This window comes from Centruroides sculpturatus, unplaced genomic scaffold, assembly GCF_000671375.1.
Source record: "Centruroides sculpturatus isolate CEXI.00-Female unplaced genomic scaffold, Cexi_2.0 scaffold1012, whole genome shotgun sequence".
Lineage (NCBI taxonomy): Eukaryota > Metazoa > Arthropoda > Arachnida > Scorpiones > Buthidae > Centruroides > Centruroides sculpturatus.
The window spans coordinates 104,111-127,090 of record NW_019385155.1 but is presented as its reverse complement, the minus strand read 5'-3'; the positions used below and the strand labels follow the sequence as shown (position 1 = coordinate 127,090).

Sequence of the window (22,980 nt, the reverse complement as noted above, 5' to 3'; positions counted from 1 at the left end):
TGATTTATTACGTTCATTTTTCTATAACAACAATAGCATTAATTCATTAATTTTAATGAAGTTTATAGAATTTTAATAGCTTTATTAATTTTAATCAAGCATTTTTATACAATATCCATAATGTTTTCTATATGAATAGTCTTGTAATTAATTAATAAATTAAAATATTCATTAACTATAAATTGATTTTTTTTTTAAAAAAAAGAAAATCTACCACATTAATCACGAAATTTTGATGTAAATTTAATAAAAACATTAGGCTTTTCTTCCCCTTTCTCACGCGATAATCTCTTTAATTATGAACCAAGTTATGTATTTATAAATAAATTTGATATCGTAGATGAGTTTAAATATATTTATATAATAAAAACAACAAACTCGACGTTAGAAAAAATAGTTAGAAATAGAAAATAAGGACCACCCACGTTCTGTTATAAAAGGACAAGCGTGTAATTTTCGGGGATTGCCATACTCCACCTCATGTGTTGGGATCAGCTTTACATAGTATGACTACGAATACAAATACTGCAAACAGTTCACGACCTTTCTAAAAATCCATTAATAGTTGATGTAAGGTACAAAAATATTTCATACCTCTGTGAAAACATATCCATCACTTTCATGAAGAAATCCGACGATGACTTTGTTTGAAATGATGGACGATATGGAATGAAGGAGGAAGGAACTTAACACACACACACACACACACACACACACACACACACACACACATACTGAATTCTCCTATTTTAAATAATAATAATAATTAAAAAAAATAAAATTCCTCTTATATTAAATAATTATAAATTTAGAATTATTACAAGCGTTAATTGGTATTTTGACATTATTTTTAATGTATATATATATACATAAAAAACTAATAATGATGTAGTGTTTATTGTATGTAGACAGGTTATATATTTTCTAGTTAATTAACAAATTAATAAAATTTATATATATAACTAGATAAGAATTTGTTTAATAAAAACGTAATAATCGATTAATTTAATCGATTTTTTTAGAGGGAAAAAAGTTAATTATATTTAAAATAAATCAATGAAATTTTGTGAATTTATGTAATAATTTTAGTAGTTATATAGGCCTATATATATATATATAGGACTTTACATGCCTGAGGCTAAAGCTAGTCCATTTTAGAAACAGCAAACAATGACTTAAAACAAAACACAACAACGAGTAAAAAAAAAAAAATTTCCTAGATAAAATTTATGGCCCAACTTTCCCAAACCCTATATTTTATAAGGAATTAATTACCCGGCACGTTGTACGTTGAAGAAGGTAAAAATTTACACCAATTTACTCAAGCATGCCTTGAATGCTTAAATTCTTTAAGCTCTACTTTTTTGGAAAAGTGGATAGAAGAATATGCGATCTGTTTTTATTTTTAGAATATTTCCTTTTAATTACATAAAAATTAATATTTATAAAATAGAAATTAAATTATTTACATGTTAAAAAAATGAATAATAATTAACTAATTTAGAAAATTTTTAAATATAGAAAATGGTCATAAAACTTGCTTCGTTTATTGTTTAAATCGTTAAAATAAATACTAAAATAATAAATATTTTGACTTTTATCATATTATATAAGTAAAATGAATTAATATTTAAGATACTTAAGACTATAGCTATTAATTAACACCTTTTTTTTTTTACTTAATTTTTAAGCGGTTTAATTATTCTAAATATTTTAAGTTAAAATTTTTTATGAGAGTAGGAAATTGTGTAGGTGTATTCGCGACAATTTCTAGAAAAAAAATAAAAAATAAATAAAAAGAAAGAGTCAAAGGTTATCCAGGGCCAGAACCTCACGAAGTAAATTACTCTGGAAAACGATTACGAAGGTACCCAAGTTCTACGACCTTTCTACCCATTGAGATAAAAGAGGATAAAGTTCCAAATATATTTTACATATTGCTCATACGAGGAAGATATATTGAAGAAAACTCTCACGAAAAATTAACATCATTCATGTTACAGCTGCTCGTGTGATATACCGATAACGTTATGTACACGATCTGCTGATTTCATTTACCTAAGCTGCTTATAGCTTTGAAGAGTATATTTAATTTAAATATATATATATAATTTTGTATGAAGTTTATAGTTTATTCTTCTCTTATTAGAGGGGGGGTTTTTATAGATTTTTATGTAATATTTGAGTCAAATTGTAGGAACGTTTTCTTCTGTATCTATACTAGCCACAGTTTATGTAACAGTTCAATAAATCAAACTTTTAGTGAAAACAAAAACGACCGGAAGGAAAGTAGGAATGGTTATCGACGTACAGGAATGAGTGTTTTTAGAACTCATGCATCATTCGACTATTCTTGTCTTTTAACTTCGTTCATTCTTCAAAAATCTAAGGAACGAGATCGAAAAAATTCTAGAAGCATAAGTTTTTATGTCATTCAAAAGTTCTCCAAGCAAACTGTGACGCATTCTTTCAACGTGTTTACAACTTTCCATTTTTAAAATAAAGTTAATAAAAATAAATAAATCATAAATTTTTATTCCAAATGTAGTGAAGTTTAAGCGTTAAAAAAGTCTAAGATTTTCAATACATAAGAATAAGAGATGTAAGGATGAAGATATACTAAACTCTATTGAATAATTATATTAAAAAAAAATTAAAATATTAACTAATTATATTATATATTTTTTAATTTATTTAATAACAAGATTTTCAACTCGAAAAAATAAAAAAAAATAATAATAAAAATAAACCAACCTTTAAAACGACTTTACTTCTTCAATAGACGATGTAAAGTAATTTATATTCTCAATTTATTTCTGAATAAAAACTGTTGGAGAAACTTGTCTCGTATATTATCTCGAAAAATATATCTTAAATCGTATTTTCTTTAAAAATAATAAAAGTATTTTATCCCAAGTCGAAAATAAACAATAGTTTTCAAGTAACAACTCCACACTCTTTATTACTCCTTAACAGTTTCGTTTTATAGTTTTAAATTTATTTATTTTTTTACTTTAAAGAATTAATATATCGCTAATAAAGTTTATTTAAAGAAATTTAGTGTCTATTTTTTTTATTACTATATTTTTAGTTTTTCTGTCAGCTTTTAGTGGTTTTTTTTTTCTTTTTCTTGCCAGAAGTTACTAAAAGAATGTAGACAAAGATGGACGAACTTTGTCACTGAAGCCAGAAAATTTCTCAAAATGTAAACAGGGGAATTTATTTATTTATTTATTTATTTTTGGGTCCAACATATATGAAACGATATGTTATGGTTAAGTGATGTTTGTTTTGCTAGTAGTTGTCACTGGAACTTTATTTGAATTGTAAATATTTGACTTCATACGCTAGTGTGTTAGGGAATGATGATGGAATTTAATTAAATACATTTCTATTATTATGTTTTTAAATAATTTAAAAGTAAAAAAAAAAAAAGTTGCTGAATTGCTCAATAAAAAGTACGGTTAACTGACTTTTGGACTATTAAATTAATTTTTTTTAAATTTTTCAAAATTATTCCTTTAATCTTTATAAATTATTTAATTAATCGTTAAAGGATTTATAGCTTTACTGAAAAAAAAATGAAAGAAAAACATTTTATTTAATTCAATAGAAAATCTTAATTAATTAATTTTAATTAATAGTTAATTAGGTTTCAATTAGATATATTTGTATTAATACCTAATTAATTTTTAATTAGACTCATTAATTTTGATTGATAAATTAAGGAGAATCGATATTATGTTAATAAACGAAATTCATTTTTTGTTTATCTTTCTCTGAATTATACGTAGAGGTTAAAGCCGTAGCATTCACTTCATCCGTCCGTTTGTCAGTCCAACTGCTCTAATAATTTAAACTTTTTTTTATAAAGAAAATAGGTTGAAATTTTTATAAATTGTGATGATTTATAATATATTTCAGANAAAAGAAGAAAAAAGAAATAAAGAAAAAGAGATTGCTAAAGAGGATCTTTTTATCCAAGAACCGTGAGAAATAAATCTGGAAGCCACAATGAAAGATGGGTTTGATAGTAACAGGAAGCTTTTATCGCATCCAAGTAACTCATTGAAAAACTCGTAAATAAATCCAAATAACTTTCCCCATTTCAACGCCAATTTTAAGTCTTCTAGTGTAGAGAAAACTGAAAACAACCGAGAAGTTTATCTCTTGAACTCGTTAGCGCGAGTATAAAATATACTAATGTCTGCTATGTGCTTTGAATGTTTACTTACTATCTTTAGTTACAAATGGAATCAATAATTTATCGTATAATTTTGATATTTCTTTCTGGTCGGTTCTTTTAAACATTATACAAATCTAAAACTAAAAGAGTGATGATCATAAATTTAAGTATTAATTATATTACAGTTTGGATCAATGTTATTCCCTCAAATACAGTGTTTCTACACACAAATTTCGAAGCTAAATATAAATTATATCTTCTAAAATAACACGAATAAATTAAATTATAATTGCAAGAAATTATATTTAAATGTAAATTATTAAATTTATAAGGTATCTATCACGTTTTCTCCAATGCACTTTATATGGTAATTTGACGTAATTCAATGGATTCGTTGATGTAAAAAATTACATTTTATTATTATTATTATTATTATAATTTTAAAATATTAATAATTTAAACTTTTTAAGACTTTTATATATTTCGATTTTTAAGGGGGGAATCAGAAAGTTATTGACACAAATAGAAAAAATATATATTAAAAAAATGAAGTGCAATTTATGAAGTTGTCAAAAACAGATTGTTCGCCTCTGATATCATTTTCTGTTCTGACTTTCAGTGAACTTTCTTAAAGATTGATCCACTAAAAATATAAACTGTATAGAAGCATAAGGATAGGAAAGCTCGCTTATATCTGAAACGATTGCTAGAAAAAACGAAAAGAATTTTATATATATTGGACTTTTTCTTTTTAAATTCCTTTTAATTTTATAAATAAATAAACGAAAATCATTTAAAGAAATAATTTTAGTATTTATATTAATTTTTTCAAGGTAAAAATAATAATATATTTAAAAGCCAACGACAAGAAAGATATAAGAGCCATGTATTCTAAGTTTCTCGTTTAATGTTATTGGCCCTCTAAGGAATTATCTTTACACTTAATGATTCATGGAAATGTCCAATAATTGATTTGTCGCTGATGATGACATCGCACGTCCTCCTTAATACGGCAATTTAGAAAATAACTAGCCAGACTGAAGATTAGAAAGTTAAATCGAAACGTGTGAGCGCAACTTTATAACAAGAATTGATTATCCTCGGATCTATTAACAAATAAGTATAATAATTCACCAAAAAAAATTTTTTTTTTCATTTATTTTAATTTTTCAACGTGTCATACTTGTGTATACAGCAATTTATTTTAATTTTTTAAAGTAAAAATTTACGAATTTCCTTGAGATTTTTATCATATTGTATCTAAGAATAATACTTATAATTTGAAGAAGTTACGTGTAATAATACAAAAATTTTAATAGAAATCTTTATTAAACATTTTATATTTTAATATTAAACGTATATAAAGTATAAAATTATAATATCATTATATTAAAAGAAGTATAAACACGTATAATACAACAAGTCTTAAGTATCGTATGGTATACATTTATAACGAAATTTTAAAATTTAATACTAAAAATTTAAACTGTACATAAATAATAAAAGATTAATTGATCTATTTTTAACAAAAATATAAAATAAAAAATAGAATTAAACTAAATCTCTTCTAGTACTAGAAAGAAATGTAGGGTGATGTATATAAAAAGAAAGCGTTTGTCACAACGATTCAGTATATGGCAGATCATTATTCAAAACCCCAGAGCAGTAAACATTTATACCGATGTCCCCATCAATTTTTGACAATCCATTTTTCAAATTTCTATTCCTATATGTATCCATTTTGTTAAGAAGTAATAGATAGGGTGGTCCTTCAATCTTATCATTCGTTATAGTCTATTTTCTAATGAATGGACACTTTTGTTGAACGATGGTTCAATTAACTGAGTCGTTCCAGATTTTATTTTAATTTATTTAATTTAATTTTTATAAATTTCTTATTACTTTATATATATTAAATTTTTAAAAATGTATTACTTAAAATTCTGATAGATTTTTGATTGATTACTTTTTAGTAATTTGAATATTTAAAAAAGAATTTTTTGCTTCGTTTGCCTTTTAATAGATTAGATTGTATTAAAGAATGATAAATTTCTTTAGAAAAATTAAATAAAAATAAAATAATAATATTATTATTATCGATAAAAATTGGTAGTGAAGTTTTTTTTTTTTTTTAAAATCGGGGCCAGATAAAGGGGGAGACAAATGATTTATTTGCTTCTGTTAGCTCTTGACAAGGAGAGACCTGAAAATTTAGTTTATTTAAGTAAAAAATATAAATTAAAATTTCTTTTGATAATTAATTTACTATATAAAATTCAAGTTTATAATACTTATTTTATTATTTAAAATTGTATTCAGTAGATTACGTTAGCGCTTTTCACTTTGTGTTTTTTTCTTCGAAAAATTGGTAAAAACATTATAAAAAAACTGTTTGAACACGACGTAAAGACGGTTAAATGACTTTTGGACCACCCCGTATTATAAATCACATCGTAGATTTATAATTTTTCATAAAATTCGTGTAATTTTTTTTATAACTAAAGACCTATCAGTATCGATAGATAAGACAGTTTCTCCCATTTATCACGACAAAATATAAGGAAGCAGCAATCTTAAACATTATTGAAAAATCCTTTATTAATTTAATTATCTATGGTAATGGTCTATTGAAAAATAACAATAAAAGAAATGAAAAATGAGAAAAAATGATAACCGAGCTTTGACAGGGATGATGTTAATAAGAAAGATGATTAGTCTCGTATTAATAGACGATATAATGATTTTTCTGACAAAGAATGGAGAGAAAATTTGGTAACAATTTTTTTCTTTTTCTAGAATATATAAGCACTTAATTATACATTTTGATTAATGAGAGTTGTGTGATCTCTAGAATATTTTTAATCACATTCAAAAAATCTATAACACGATAACACTTTCCATTGTTTTCTATGAAATAATATCATCCAATTATTGACTAAATAAAAGTATTTTACATAATTATAGAGACCTTAGAGTTAGTTAAGTCAATTATTTATAATTTTTTAAGCATAAAAATTAACTATAAACTATTTAAATTATTAAAGTTTTTTACTCATTTTTAATATGAAAATATGAGTATAATTATATTTAAAAACAAAGAAATTATTAATTTTTTGACATATTATTTATTGATAATTGCTGTAGAAAACCTTAATCTTTAGTAATTTTTATCTTTTATAATATAATTACTGTTATATTTATGTTTTTGTAGTTAATTTTAGATTTAAAGATAGTTTTGTTTTAGCCAGAAAAAAAAGCCATTTTTCTCTTCGAAAAATGAAATTTTAAAATCATTTTTTTTGGAAAATGTCAGAAAATACATTGATCCCCTTACTTCGTTTATGAAGTTTTATCTTTCTTTTCTTTTCTTTTTTATAAAAATCCAAAGAAAAATAAGAAAGTAAAGTTTAAACATGCGTGAGGAAAGATAGAAAATATAAAGCACCAAGTCGAAATTGGATTGATACCAAGAATTCAATTCCTTCGAAAATATATATATATATTCTCGTTTAATGTTATTGGCCCTCTAAGGAATTATCTTTACACTTAATGATTCATGGAAATGTCCAATAATTGATTTGTCGCTGATGATGACATCGCACGTNAGAGACCTGAAAATTTAGTTTATTTAAGTAAAAAATATAAATTAAAATTTCTTTTGATAATTAATTTACTATATAAAATTCAAGTTTATAATACTTATTTTATTATTTAAAATTGTATTCAGTAGATTACGTTAGCGCTTTTCACTTTGTGTTTTTTTCTTCGAAAAATTGGTAAAAACATTATAAAAAAACTGTTTGAACACGACGTAAAGACGGTTAAATGACTTTTGGACCACCCCGTATTATAAATCACATCGTAGATTTATAATTTTTCATAAAATTCGTGTAATTTTTTTTATAACTAAAGACCTATCAGTATCGATAGATAAGACAGTTTCTCCCATTTATCACGACAAAATATAAGGAAGCAGCAATCTTAAACATTATTGAAAAATCCTTTATTAATTTAATTATCTATGGTAATGGTCTATTGAAAAATAACAATAAAAGAAATGAAAAATGAGAAAAAATGATAACCGAGCTTTGACAGGGATGATGTTAATAAGAAAGATGATTAGTCTCGTATTAATAGACGATATAATGATTTTTCTGACAAAGAATGGAGAGAAAATTTGGTAACAATTTTTTTCTTTTTCTAGAATATATAAGCACTTAATTATACATTTTGATTAATGAGAGTTGTGTGATCTCTAGAATATTTTTAATCACATTCAAAAAATCTATAACACGATAACACTTTCCATTGTTTTCTATGAAATAATATCATCCAATTATTGACTAAATAAAAGTATTTTACATAATTATAGAGACCTTAGAGTTAGTTAAGTCAATTATTTATAATTTTTTAAGCATAAAAATTAACTATAAACTATTTAAATTATTAAAGTTTTTTACTCATTTTTAATATGAAAATATGAGTATAATTATATTTAAAAACAAAGAAATTATTAATTTTTTGACATATTATTTATTGATAATTGCTGTAGAAAACCTTAATCTTTAGTAATTTTTATCTTTTATAATATAATTACTGTTATATTTATGTTTTTGTAGTTAATTTTAGATTTAAAGATAGTTTTTAGCCAGAAAAAAAGCCATTATTCTCTTCGAAAAATGAAATTTTAAAATCACTTTTTTTGGAAAATGTCAGAAAATACATTGATCCCCTTACTTAGTTTATGAAGTTTTATCTTTCTTTTCTTTTCTTTTTTATAAAAATCCAAAGAAAAATAAGAAAGTAAAGTTTAAACATGCGTGAGGAAAGATAGAAAATATAAAGCACCAAGTCGAAATTGGATTGATACCAAGAATTCAATTCCTTCGAAAATATATATATATATTTATTTTTTGATTTATTTTTTTTATAGGATTCAAACAAAAACTTAAATTCTAATAAATATCTTTTCAAGAAGTTCGTAATAATAAAAGAAAAGCACGTTAAGATTTATTTAACCTTTTTCTACACAGTGACATTCTAGTAATATAAACTGTATTCGTTTTGTTAGAATTCTACACGTTTTAACGTCAATTTAACGTTATTTTTTACATTATTTATAATGAGAAATATGTTTTTTTTAAACAATTTTTAAGCAAAAGTATTGAGAAAAATGTACTGTACACTATATATAGAAAATTCTATATAAAAGAATTTTATGTATCCTTTGTAACTTCACAGAAAAAAAAAACATAGAAAAATATATAAATCCTATGTAAAGAAATTCTATTATATATACTTTTTGTATCCTCGTAAAACATAAAAACATATTCAGAAACATAGCCTTTACGTGAGTTTCTTTTATACTTAATGCAACTGATAAGTGTGATAACAAGTATGTAAACAAAATTTACTGTATATACTATGAAAATAATATTATTATACTTGTATGAAGCAGAACCTTTAGATCTCTGTCTATCAAAAATAAAGGACTTTAGCCTTCTATTTTGACTTGATAATAAAAACTTTAATCCTTTATCTAAAGAGATACTAGACTACTATCTAGGCCTTCTGTAAGAGACTAAATTTGAGGCACTTTGGCTTCAAAATTATCTTTTATGTATAAAAAAAATGACACGAAAGTGTTATAAAGTACAGTTTCTTTTGATAAGTAATGAAAAAAATCAATTCGTGTTTGTTTTTTATTTTATTTTATTCGTATATTTTTATGGTTTCTAGAAAGAAAGGGATCCTAATTTGCGACTGATTTGGCCTTCACCTCGTTCTCTAGGGTGATATTATTTATTTTAGAAAAGTTTAAATGATCTGAATTTTAATTTTAAGAAAAGTAACATTTAATTCACTTACTTTTTTTTTTTTATCGAATTTATCAAATTCTTAGTTGTTGTTGATGATGATGATTTGTCATTCGATTTAAAGATGATTAAACTCGTTGATTAAATAAATTGAAACAGATGAAAATAAATGATAATAAATAAATAATTTATCGATTAAAATAACTTATAAATTATAATTTTAAATATGTTATAATATATATTTCATTATATTAAAAGAAGTATAAACACGTATAATACAACAAGTCTTAAGTATCGTATGGTATACATTTATAACGAAATTTTAAAATTTAATACTAAAAATTTAAACTGTACATAAATAATAAAAGATTAATTGATCTATTTTTAACAAAAATATAAAATAAAAAAAAGAATTAAACTAAATCTCTTCTAGTACTAGAAAGAAATGTAGGGTGATGTATATAAAAAGAAAGCGTTTGTCACAACGATTCAGTATATGGCAGATCATTATTCAAAACCCCAGAGCAGTAAACATTTATACCGATGTCCCCATCAATTTTTGACAATCCATTTTTCAAATTTCTATTCCTATATGTATCCATTTTGTTAAGAAGTAATAGATAGGGTGGTCCTTCAATCTTATCATTCGTTATAGTCTATTTTCTAATGAATGGACACTTTTGTTGAACGATGGTTCAATTAACTGAGTCGTTCCAGATTTTATTTTAATTTATTTAATTTAATTTTTATAAATTTCTTATTACTTTATATATATTAAATTTTTAAAAATGTATTACTTAAAATTCTGATAGATTTTTGATTGATTACTTTTTAGTAATTTGAATATTTAAAAAAGAATTTTTTGCTTCGTTTGCCTTTTAATAGATTAGATTGTATTAAAGAATGATAAATTTCTTTAGAAAAATTAAATAAAAATAAAATAATAATATTATTATTATCGATAAAAATTGGTAGTGAAGTTTTTTTTTTTTTTTAAAATCGGGGCCAGATAAAGGGGGAGACAAATGATTTATTTGCTTCTGTTAGCTCTTGACAAGGAGAGACCTGAAAATTTAGTTTATTTAAGTAAAAAATATAAATTAAAATTTCTTTTGATAATTAATTTACTATATAAAATTCAAGTTTATAATACTTATTTTATTATTTAAAATTGTATTCAGTAGATTACGTTAGCGCTTTTCACTTTGTGTTTTTTTCTTCGAAAAATTGGTAAAAACATTATAAAAAAACTGTTTGAACACGACGTAAAGACGGTTAAATGACTTTTGGACCACCCCGTATTATAAATCACATCGTAGATTTATAATTTTTCATAAAATTCGTGTAATTTTTTTTATAACTAAAGACCTATCAGTATCGATAGATAAGACAGTTTCTCCCATTTATCACGACAAAATATAAGGAAGCAGCAATCTTAAACATTATTGAAAAATCCTTTATTAATTTAATTATCTATGGTAATGGTCTATTGAAAAATAACAATAAAAGAAATGAAAAATGAGAAAAAATGATAACCGAGCTTTGACAGGGATGATGTTAATAAGAAAGATGATTAGTCTCGTATTAATAGACGATATAATGATTTTTCTGACAAAGAATGGAGAGAAAATTTGGTAACAATTTTTTTCTTTTTCTAGAATATATAAGCACTTAATTATACATTTTGATTAATGAGAGTTGTGTGATCTCTAGAATATTTTTAATCACATTCAAAAAATCTATAACACGATAACACTTTCCATTGTTTTCTATGAAATAATATCATCCAATTATTGACTAAATAAAAGTATTTTACATAATTATAGAGACCTTAGAGTTAGTTAAGTCAATTATTTATAATTTTTTAAGCATAAAAATTAACTATAAACTATTTAAATTATTAAAGTTTTTTACTCATTTTTAATATGAAAATATGAGTATAATTATATTTAAAAACAAAGAAATTATTAATTTTTTGACATATTATTTATTGATAATTGCTGTAGAAAACCTTAATCTTTAGTAATTTTTATCTTTTATAATATAATTACTGTTATATTTATGTTTTTGTAGTTAATTTTAGATTTAAAGATAGTTTTTAGCCAGAAAAAAAGCCATTATTCTCTTCGAAAAATGAAATTTTAAAATCACTTTTTTTGGAAAATGTCAGAAAATACATTGATCCCCTTACTTAGTTTATGAAGTTTTATCTTTCTTTTCTTTTCTTTTTTATAAAAATCCAAAGAAAAATAAGAAAGTAAAGTTTAAACATGCGTGAGGAAAGATAGAAAATATAAAGCACCAAGTCGAAATTGGATTGATACCAAGAATTCAATTCCTTCGAAAATATATATATATATTTATTTTTTGATTTATTTTTTTTATAGGATTCAAACAAAAACTTAAATTCTAATAAATATCTTTTCAAGAAGTTCGTAATAATAAAAGAAAAGCACGTTAAGATTTATTTAACCTTTTTCTACACAGTGACATTCTTGTAATATAAACTGTATTCGTTTTGTTAGAATTCTACACGTTTTAACGTCAATTTAACGTTATTTTTTACATTATTTATAATGAGAAATATGTTTTTTTTAAACAATTTTTAAGCAAAAGTATTGAGAAAAATGTACTGTACACTATATATAGAAAATTCTATATAAAAGAATTTTATGTATCCTTTGTAACTTCACAGAAAAAAAAAACATAGAAAAATATATAAATCCTATGTAAAGAAATTCTATTATATATACTTTTTGTATCCTCGTAAAACATAAAAACATATTCAGAAACATAGCCTTTACGTGAGTTTCTTTTATACTTAATGCAACTGATAAGTGTGATAACAAGTATGTAAACAAAATTTACTGTATATACTATGAAAATAATATTATTATACTTGTATGAAGCAGAACCTTTAGATCTCTGTCTATCAAAAATAAAGGACTTTAGCCTTCTATTTTGACTTGATAATAAAAACTTTAATCCTTTATCTAAAGAGATACTAGACTACTATCTAGGCCTTCTGTAAGAGACTAAATTTGAGGCACTTTGGCTTCAAAATTATCTTTTATGTATAAAAAAAATGACACGAAAGTGTTATAAAGTACAGTTTCTTTTGATAAGTAATGAAAAAAATCAATTCGTGTTTGTTTTTTATTTTATTTTATTCGTATATTTTTATGGTTTCTAGAAAGAAAGGGACCCTAATTTGCGACTGATTTGGGCTTCATCTCGTTCTCTAGGGTGATATTATTTATTTTAGAAAAGTTTAAATGATCTGAATTTTAATTTTAAGAAAAGTAACATTTAATTCACTTATTTTTTTTTTATCGAATTTATCAAATTCTTAGTTGTTGTTGATGATGATGATTTGTCATTCGATTTAAAGATGATTAAACTCGTTGATTAAATAAATTGAAACAGATGAAAATAAATGATGATAAATAAATAATTTATCGATTAAAATAACTTATAAATTATAATTTTAAATATGTTATAATATATATTTAATCTCTACTATATGCTGTTTGAACTGTTCTAGTCATCCCCTTTAACGCAATCTTTCGTTTATTTTAAATTAACGTTAATTACAATTTATATTTCTTAATAATAAACAAAATTAAATAATATTTTTATTATGTTTAACGTTGATAATCATTAATTATATTACGATTAAGTCTCTATATTATAAAATAAACGCATCTTTACAACGTCTATCATGCATTATTACGCTATTAAGTGATTTGTAATTAGACCTTTTCTTATAAAAATAAAAGTAATTTTAAATTATGGCCTTAATTAATTTTTCTGGGAATTTACAGAAGAAAATTATAGAAAAATTATATTTAATAATTAATACAAAGATCAAAAATGATATCGTTAATAGAAGACAAAGGATGCTCTGTGATAAGTTACATGAGACTATCGATCTGTTTTATTCACTTATTAAAAATAATTATATGAAATTATATTAATAAATTGTCTAATAATAGTAAAATTATTATTTTATTCAATTGAAAGTAAAATTTAAATATTAAAGAAAACCATAAAAAAGTTAAAATCTTAACAATCTGTTAAGTATTACGCTAACATTTTTAAATTGTAAAATATGATCAAGAGAAAATATATATAATAAAATAATTGATAATTGATACGCATTTTCAATTTTATTTATTCAAAAAAGAATAGAAATTTTAATAACGAATAACATGTCTATAAATTTCTTTATATATATTTATGCTGTGTTGTGTATGTATCAAACTGTGAAAGAGAGACAGAGTGAAGAGAAGGGGGAGAGAGACAAGAGAGAGAAGAGTGAAGAGGAGGAAGAGAGAAAAGAGAGAAAAATGGAGGGAAAACAGAAAACAATATAGAGAAGAAGAGAGAAAAAAGAGAGAAGAGTGAAGAGGAGGAAGAGAGAAAAGAGAGAAAAATGAAGAGAAAACATAAAACAGTATAGAGAAGGAGAGAGAGAGAAAAGAGGGTAGAGTGAAGAGGAGATAGAGAGAAAGAAAAATGAAGAAAAGAGACAGAACAGTGAAGAGAGGTGGGAAGAGAAGAGAGAAAGAATGGGAGAGAGAGAGAGAGAGAGAGTGGCCCTAGACAAATGTAGATTCGCGAGGCACTAAGTATATAAGTTATAATGTAGCGAAAGGGTATAACAGTGTCTCATTTTATTCACTCTTAAATAGTAAATTCGTACTCTAGCAGTAGAAGTTTTAAACACAGAAGACCTAAGATTTTGTCTAAGACTTTTAAGGCTTCGTATCACACGACACTTGACACTGTATAGTAGGAATAATTAAGATCTTCGTTAGACTGGGTTCCAAATATCGACAAATATATAATTATACGTGTCATAGATCCCTAAAAGGTTACATTACCTAAAACAATTATTGCTGCGGTACGAATTCAACATTTAAGAATAAATCAAATTAGATATTGCTGTATGTTTTCTCTAAGTTAGGCCTTCGTCGTATCAGCTAACAAACTTCGCATCGAGGATGCTTATGATCGGATAACGAATATAATTTAATACAGTAAATCTAAAAGGGTTATTCTAATTTTATTTAGAAATACTGTATATTGTTCTCTCTACTAATAATTTCTATAATAAGTTCTCCTGTAAGATGAACTTTTATCACTAAAATACCCTTATCTATACACTAATAAGCATAACTTAAAATTCTTTTTTATGGCCCTTTTCTTATAAAGCTTATATAGTGAATATTTCGGAGGATTTGTATACAATTTACTCTCTTAATATTCTATTCTACGCTTTAAGATGCCTTCCAGAATTTGGGATTATTAATTTTGTTTACTAATCCTCTAAGATGAAACAAGAAAATCATTTTTTAATGAGATTTTTTACATTAATTTTATACTTTAGAGAATAGATTTTCTTGGTGAATATTTATATGAAATTTTGTGAAAATTTTTTAAATAATTTAGCTTAAATTTTGCCATAAAATAATACATTTGTAAATCTAAAACTATGACTAAATAATTGCATAACTTATGACTAAACTACTGTTGCATAAATGAGTTTATTTATTATATCTAAAATAATATAAAGCATGAGAATTTAGTGAATTATCGCATACGAATTTATGTAATATATTAATATATAAATCTATAATTATGCAATTTGTAGAAAAATATAACAATCTAATTTAACATATTTTAAATTGGATCAAAGTAGGACACTTGTAGATTGCATAAAATGATAAATACAATTAGAAAAATGGAATGACTTCATAGAATATGAGATATTTTAGTTATATTATGACCTAAATTATTTCATTTTAAATAATTTATTCGTGTAAGAATTAATGTAAGAAACAATAGTAATAAATATTTTTCATATTTTAGAGTATAGATAAAAATTAAAAATAAAATAATTTTTAATTAAATATCATTTTTATATAATTATTTTAATATTAATTATATGGATAAATATTAAAATATTTATAGAAACTCGATGCTACTATATCAGATAGGCCTAATTATCCATTCATTCAGATGCTTCATATACAATGGAATGATTGATTCCTCTTCATTTATATATATTCTTATTCTCTCATTATCATATTTTAACAAATTAAAACGGCTCGAAAATAACCAAGAACTGGTTATTTTTTTTTTCTTTTTTCATATCAGCTGCAGCTGTCTACATTTTAAATTTATATCGAAGTCATCAGTTAACTTCTATCCCTGTCCATTGTTTGGCTTTTAGGGCCCACTCCCTGTAAGTTATTCCTTTGTCCTTAGCTTAAACTTCATAAGGGGGATCTTCCACATCTACCCAAAATTAGATGGTGTGGTCAAAAATAAACTTAATTATATTCATCGCTAATCGCTCATTGGTTACTGTATCCAACTAAATTACTGTTATTTTCATTTCATGTGATTAGGATGTATCGAAATCTTATCTTTCTATAAAGATCTTCAAAAATAAACCGTAAAAATCTTGTATTATAATTAACGATATTATAATTTTAATAATTTTTATTTAAAAAAAACAACGTAACTATTTAAGTATAAAATACATAATTTAAAATATATCAGTATTAAGAAAGTTTTGTTAAAATTATAGTTTGAAACTTCATTTTTGTTTTTTTATAAAAAAAATATATGAATAAATAATGTCTTATATAAATTTTCTATGGTGTTATTAAACTAAATGTGGTGTTTATGCATGAAATTTATAAAGAAAAATAACTTTTTAAATGTAATTTAAGAAAAAAACGTGTTATGGATGCTTCAAAATATTAATTATAAATTCTAGTTTAGAATAAAAACCGAATTCTTTTAATAAATAAAAAATTCATTTGGTCCCAGATCCGTATCCTTCATTACTTAAAGTCGTGGGTTCGGTTCCCACCCAACTTTTCAGAGGCGTTGTTAAAATAAGAAAAGGGGAACATTACGAACAGAAATGGTGGCATAATTACACGGACGATAATGCAAATTTTTAATAAAATTTAATGAAAGATTTATAATTTCTACTGATCATAGGGTGGTTGAAAGTCAGCTAACTAATGTTTTGTTTCGTGTGTTGTAGATACGCTTATAAATATGAATTGTAAACAGTGTCTAGAACAATGCATTTTTCGTTTACGGAGTCGATGAAAACGTGGTACAATATGTAATTAAGTATTTAAATGTTTGAATAACACAATAATTTAGTATTTATAATGGTTAACTGACTTTTGGCACACCCTGTTTTTTTTAGCTGCTTACAAACTTGCAATTTATTATTATATGTAGGCCTACTTAGTAAATGCAATATGCAAATAGTAACTTCATAAAAAAATATATATTTATTTATTTATTTTAATTTGAAATTATCAAAAGAATCGATCAATCATTTTATTTCAAATTAAGAATCTATGGACATTAAAAGACCTTTCATAAATCCAATATTGACTTAACATTATCGACTTTTAAAATCATTTTAATGATGTTTCAGCATAAAAATTCCACGTATATTTATTTGAAAAGTTAGAATATAAAATTAAATAATTGAATTTCCATTGAAATTAAGAAGATAATTAAGAATGAAGAGATTTTTGAGATTGAATGTGATTTAATTATGTTTAAATGTTCTCAATTAAGCATTTAAAAGAATAAATAAACAATTGTACATCAAAAGTAAAACTATAATTAAGAAAATGTTCTTAAAGTATCCTTATTTTAGATCATATCTACAATTGAAGGGCATGTGTTTAGCTCTGAACAAAACACACCTTTCTCTACTAGAATATCGAAAATGCACTGTGATTTACACGTTTGGAGCGTTATAAATATATTATTTTAATAAAAAAAATAAAAATTATGATACAAATTCACGTCAAAAGTCAAATGATAACTGAAACGTATCTTAATTTATATCCAAGACGTGTCATAAGTTCCGAATGTAATACTCTTTTTTCCTATTAAATTGCCTTGTAATTTAAATATATCGATTGTTAACAATTTTAGTATTTTAATAATTTAATAATAAGAAGTTTAAAAAAAAAACTAATTAATTAAATTATAAAAGTTAAAACTTATTTTAAAAAATAGTGTTAAAAACATTGCGCTTTTATACAGGTCATATTTAACTTATCAATTAAAATTGCATGTCATGAGAGAGAGATCAAATTGCAAATTATTTATTTAGCAATTAGTTTATGAATAAAATATAAACATGCAACATTTTATTGATTTATATAAATCTACTTATGATATAGAGGATCCATTTACATACTTAAAAAACTAACTGTTAATAATTTACATGGCTCATACATTATAATAAAATATCATTAATATATTATTTATATAACAGAAATGATATTTATTAAAATCATTAAAATATTTTTTAAACATTATAGAATTAAATAATAATTAAATAAAAAAAATGAAGTCATTTATATTCATATAAAACCTTTATTTTTAATTTAAATTTAAATATAATCCTTAAAAGTTAATTACATTATAATTAGATCATAAATTATTATAATTCTGATTAAAAAAAAATACAAATGTATATAATTTCTTTTAATAATTACACTTGTAAATTAATATTATAACTATGTATAATGTTATTAATAAGATATTTAAAGATTTATACGAGTTTAAATTTAGTAAATGAGCTTTGTATAGAATTTAATTATCGTTCAATATTCAAACTGTATAATAATTACTTAAAAAGAGCTATTAAATAAAGAAAAAATCGTGATAGTAATTCGTGTATTTGAAGGGGGTGAGCATTAGTAAGAGAAAGTGAATTATTGTATAGTAGATAGTGTAGTATCTATTGAAGAGAGAGTAACGTCTCTTGTTGTTGACGAATTGAGAAAGGATGCGATATTTCCGGTTACAGGGAGTCATAAATTGTATAGAATCGCCTGATATGTTCTTTTAACATTTTTTCCAAATACCTCAAAGAAGTCATTGCACTTATTGGAAAAGTCATTTAATACGATTCTCTTCTTACAAATGCACTCAAAAAACAAAAATATGTAAAAAAAAATCAATTAAATTTATATAAAATTTCGATTTATATAATCTAAATTCTGTTGTTGGATATTCCTTTAAATTTACAACATTTTTAATTAGTTTCTTCTCAATGACTTCATAACTCAGCTAAATGGAATGACTATGAACTTCCCATTTATATATATTCTTATTCTCTCATTATCATATTTTAACAAATTAAAACGGCTCGAAAATAACCAAGAACTGGTTATTTTTTTTTTCTTTTTTCATATCAGCTGCAGCTGTCTACATTTTAAATTTATATCGAAGTCATCAGTTAACTTCTATCCCTGTCCATTGTTTGGCTTTTAGGGCCCACTCCCTGTAAGTTATTCCTTTGTCCTTAGCTTAAACTTCATAAGGGGGATCTTCCACATCTACCCAAAATTAGATGGTGTGGTCAAAAATAAACTTAATTATATTCATCGCTAATCGCTCATTGGTTACTGTATCCAACTAAATTACTGTTATTTTCATTTCATGTGATTAGGATGTATCGAAATCTTATCTTTCTATAAAGATCTTCAAAAATAAACCGTAAAAATCTTGTATTATAATTAACGATATTATAATTTTAATAATTTTTATTTAAAAAAAACAACGTAACTATTTAAGTATAAAATACATAATTTAAAATATATCAGTATTAAGAAAGTTTTGTTAAAATTATAGTTTGAAACTTCATTTTTGTTTTTTTATAAAAAAAATATATGAATAAATAATGTCTTATATAAATTTTCTATGGTGTTATTAAACTAAATGTGGTGTTTATGCATGAAATTTATAAAGAAAAATAACTTTTTAAATGTAATTTAAGAAAAAAACGTGTTATGGATGCTTCAAAATATTAATTATAAATTCTAGTTTAGAATAAAAACCGAATTCTTTTAATAAATAAAAAATTCATTTGGTCCCAGATCCGTATCCTTCATTACTTAAAGTCGTGGGTTCGGTTCCCACCCAACTTTTCAGAGGCGTTGTTAAAATAAGAAAAGGGGAACATTACGAACAGAAATGGTGGCATAATTACACGGACGATAATGCAAATTTTTAATAAAATTTAATGAAAGATTTATAATTTCTACTGATCATAGGGTGGTTGAAAGTCAGCTAACNTAAAGATGAATTCGTTGTATTCACCGTTCTAAATAAAAAATAAAAATAAACTTAATTTTTATTTTATTTTATTTATTTTTTCTATTTTTTTTTTACAGTGTGGATAGGGTCATTGTCCCTCTCCAGCAGCTATTTTATAGCTCCTATAGTAGTAGCATTCTGTCGTAAGAAGAGCACAAGGCTGACTGCTGTTTTTGGAGGTTTGGCATCTGCACTCGGTTGTCTGTTCAATTCATTTGCCAAAGAACTTCATCAGGTGATATTCAGTTATGGGATCGTCATGGCTGTGGGTTTAGGAGTGGCTCGTGAAACATCGAATCTTATGATTGGCCAATACTTTAAAAGGAAGAGGGAGCGTGTTGAATTAGTCGTCCAGTGTGGTACAGGTGTAGGCGTGGCTGTTTTCTCAGTATTTTTTCGTGAAATTATAAGGTAAGTTCTACTAGACAATTTACAGCTTATATTAATAGTTCGTTCACACCCTACTGATAAAGTTGTAATCTGTAAAAAGATTGTATAATGACCATACTGTGTATCGGACTATAACCGATTTTTTTTATTCACTATTTATAGATTCGATAAACTTAAAATATGTAGTAATTTGTACATAATTTATAAGTTTATACTTCAAAAAATATATTTCGTTTTTGTACATTAATTAATCATTAAATTACACGATGAATAACAGACGTGTAATGATCATTCTGGACTATAAATACGCTTTTTACTATTTAAAAATTTAATAAATTTTAAAAATATTTATATGTGTTTATATACATGTATACATTCATATACACGTGTAATGTCTGTATGTATGTATATATACACGTATAGTGTATGTATAAACTTAAAAAATATATAAAAACGTTTTTAAATGTTTATAAATTAGGTTATTTACAAAAATTCATGTCAATAATATACAACACTGCACTCATTTATAACTACGAATCCATACAATTTATGTATTAGATATATATACCTGTAGTTTGATTTTTTGAGGAGGGTTCATTTATTAAATAAAGAAGCGCGAATATTATAAGTTGGAAGGCATATTTGTTGATAATTAATCTTTCTATCAACAGAAATTCAAGTGATAAGAGCATAGAAAGTACATTGATAAGATCAGGGTGATGCGTGACTGTTTATTTATTTATTCTCTAGACACACAAGTGCTTATCACAAGTAAACCTCCTACGTTACAGGTTGTATTTGCACGAAGAAAAATCTATGCAAAAATGAATCGTGGAAAGACTATGCACTGGTCAGTAGTGATAAATTGCAACTAGTTGTAATTATGCTAAAGCCGGCGGCCCTTCTTTACTTATTCCTCTGTATTGTTTATTAACATATTGATATTCTTAGAACGTTCTGGTTACTCGACCTTTAGGGTATAATAATATTCGTTATATTTCTTAGAACACTTTGATTTATGTCGAATTTTTTTTTTTTTAGTACACTGAAAGTTATTTGTCGTCGACTTTCATTTTGTATGATTCACAAGAATAATTTGGATCAGTGGGAATAATTAAGTAAAGAGAATAGAAATACATAAATTATATTTGAAAGACTGTTTGTTTGTTTCTTTTTTCCTAAAAGTTTTATTGTAATATATTTAAAAAAATGAGATAAATTATTGTTTTTATTAGTGAAAGAAGTGTATACTTTTACAACGTTTTCATCGATGAATTTCTAACATATTTATTTATTATTGTATAAAAATATTAAATATTTTTAAAAATTTAAATATAAATAAACATAATAAAACGTATTTCCTTTATTTAAACGAATGAAAAAAAAATTACGAATTTAAATTACTTTAATTTAAGAACGTAATTTAATTCTAAAGATCAACTTTTATTCTATAATTTTTATGTAATCTTTATCTTTACCAATTTATCTTAACCTATAAATCGTAAAGTTGTCTCATGACCTTACAAAATTAATTATTTTTATCTACTTTCAATCACTTAATTTTTATCTTCATCAATTGCATCCGTCTCTTGGTCTTCCCATAATGAAGAAAGGAGTAAAAGAGAATATCTTTTCCAGCATCTTTATAAAATCGTTTTTAAATATAATTTATAAAATAAAATTAATTATATTATTATAAAATTTAATATAAAATCATAAAATAATTATTCATAATATAGTTAAGTAAATAGATTTATAAGATATTTATGTATATAACACTTTGGATACTATTATTATTTATTTTTAATTTTTTTTCCTATAAAAACTATTGATATATTTCATAAACATGACATGAATAATGTGTTTCTCTAGCCAGAATGGTTAAAATTATGTTTAAAACTTCAGAAGACGTGGGTTCGGTTCTTAACTATAGTTACACTCACATTTTTTTACTAGTTTGGGCTTGGTTTCTTTATTTTTGGGTGGACAAGAAACTCATACAGTAAGATTTATATATTAAATGTTTTTTAAAAAAGATATATAGCCTATAATTTACATAGAAGAATCGTTGAAATTAATTTTATTATGTAAACTAGACTCTACTTTTTTAATATATATATATGAAAGAATTAATAAAATTTCTCTATCCAATTTTAGTATTATTTATGTATTTTAAATTTATATTATATTTATAATAAATTACGAGTCAGCGATAGTAAATAATGAATAAATTTAGATTTAATTCAAGATTTTTCTCACTAAATATCTAAAAATAACACCGTAATGAGAGCGACATTACTTGAGTTTTCTTCATTAAAAATGGCGATTCACAAACTTTCTCCTTTAAATTCCTTATTTAAAAATTAATTTAATGATGATTAAGATTTAATTAATAATTAATGATGTTTCTAGAAAGTTATTTTATTC

At 23.8% G+C, this 22,980-nt stretch overlaps 1 protein-coding gene across 1 annotated transcript in view; it reads left to right on the top strand.

The window, feature by feature from the left end:
- The window catches only part of LOC111635544 (monocarboxylate transporter 10-like), a 66,188-nt gene that overhangs the window by 30,113 nt on the left and 13,095 nt on the right, over positions 1–22,980 (top strand). Inside the window, exon 2 of the mRNA XM_023380534.1 lies at positions 20,241–20,574. Coding sequence (XP_023236302.1) covers positions 20,241–20,574 — 334 coding nt within the window. The remainder of the gene's footprint in view (positions 1–20,240; positions 20,575–22,980) is intronic.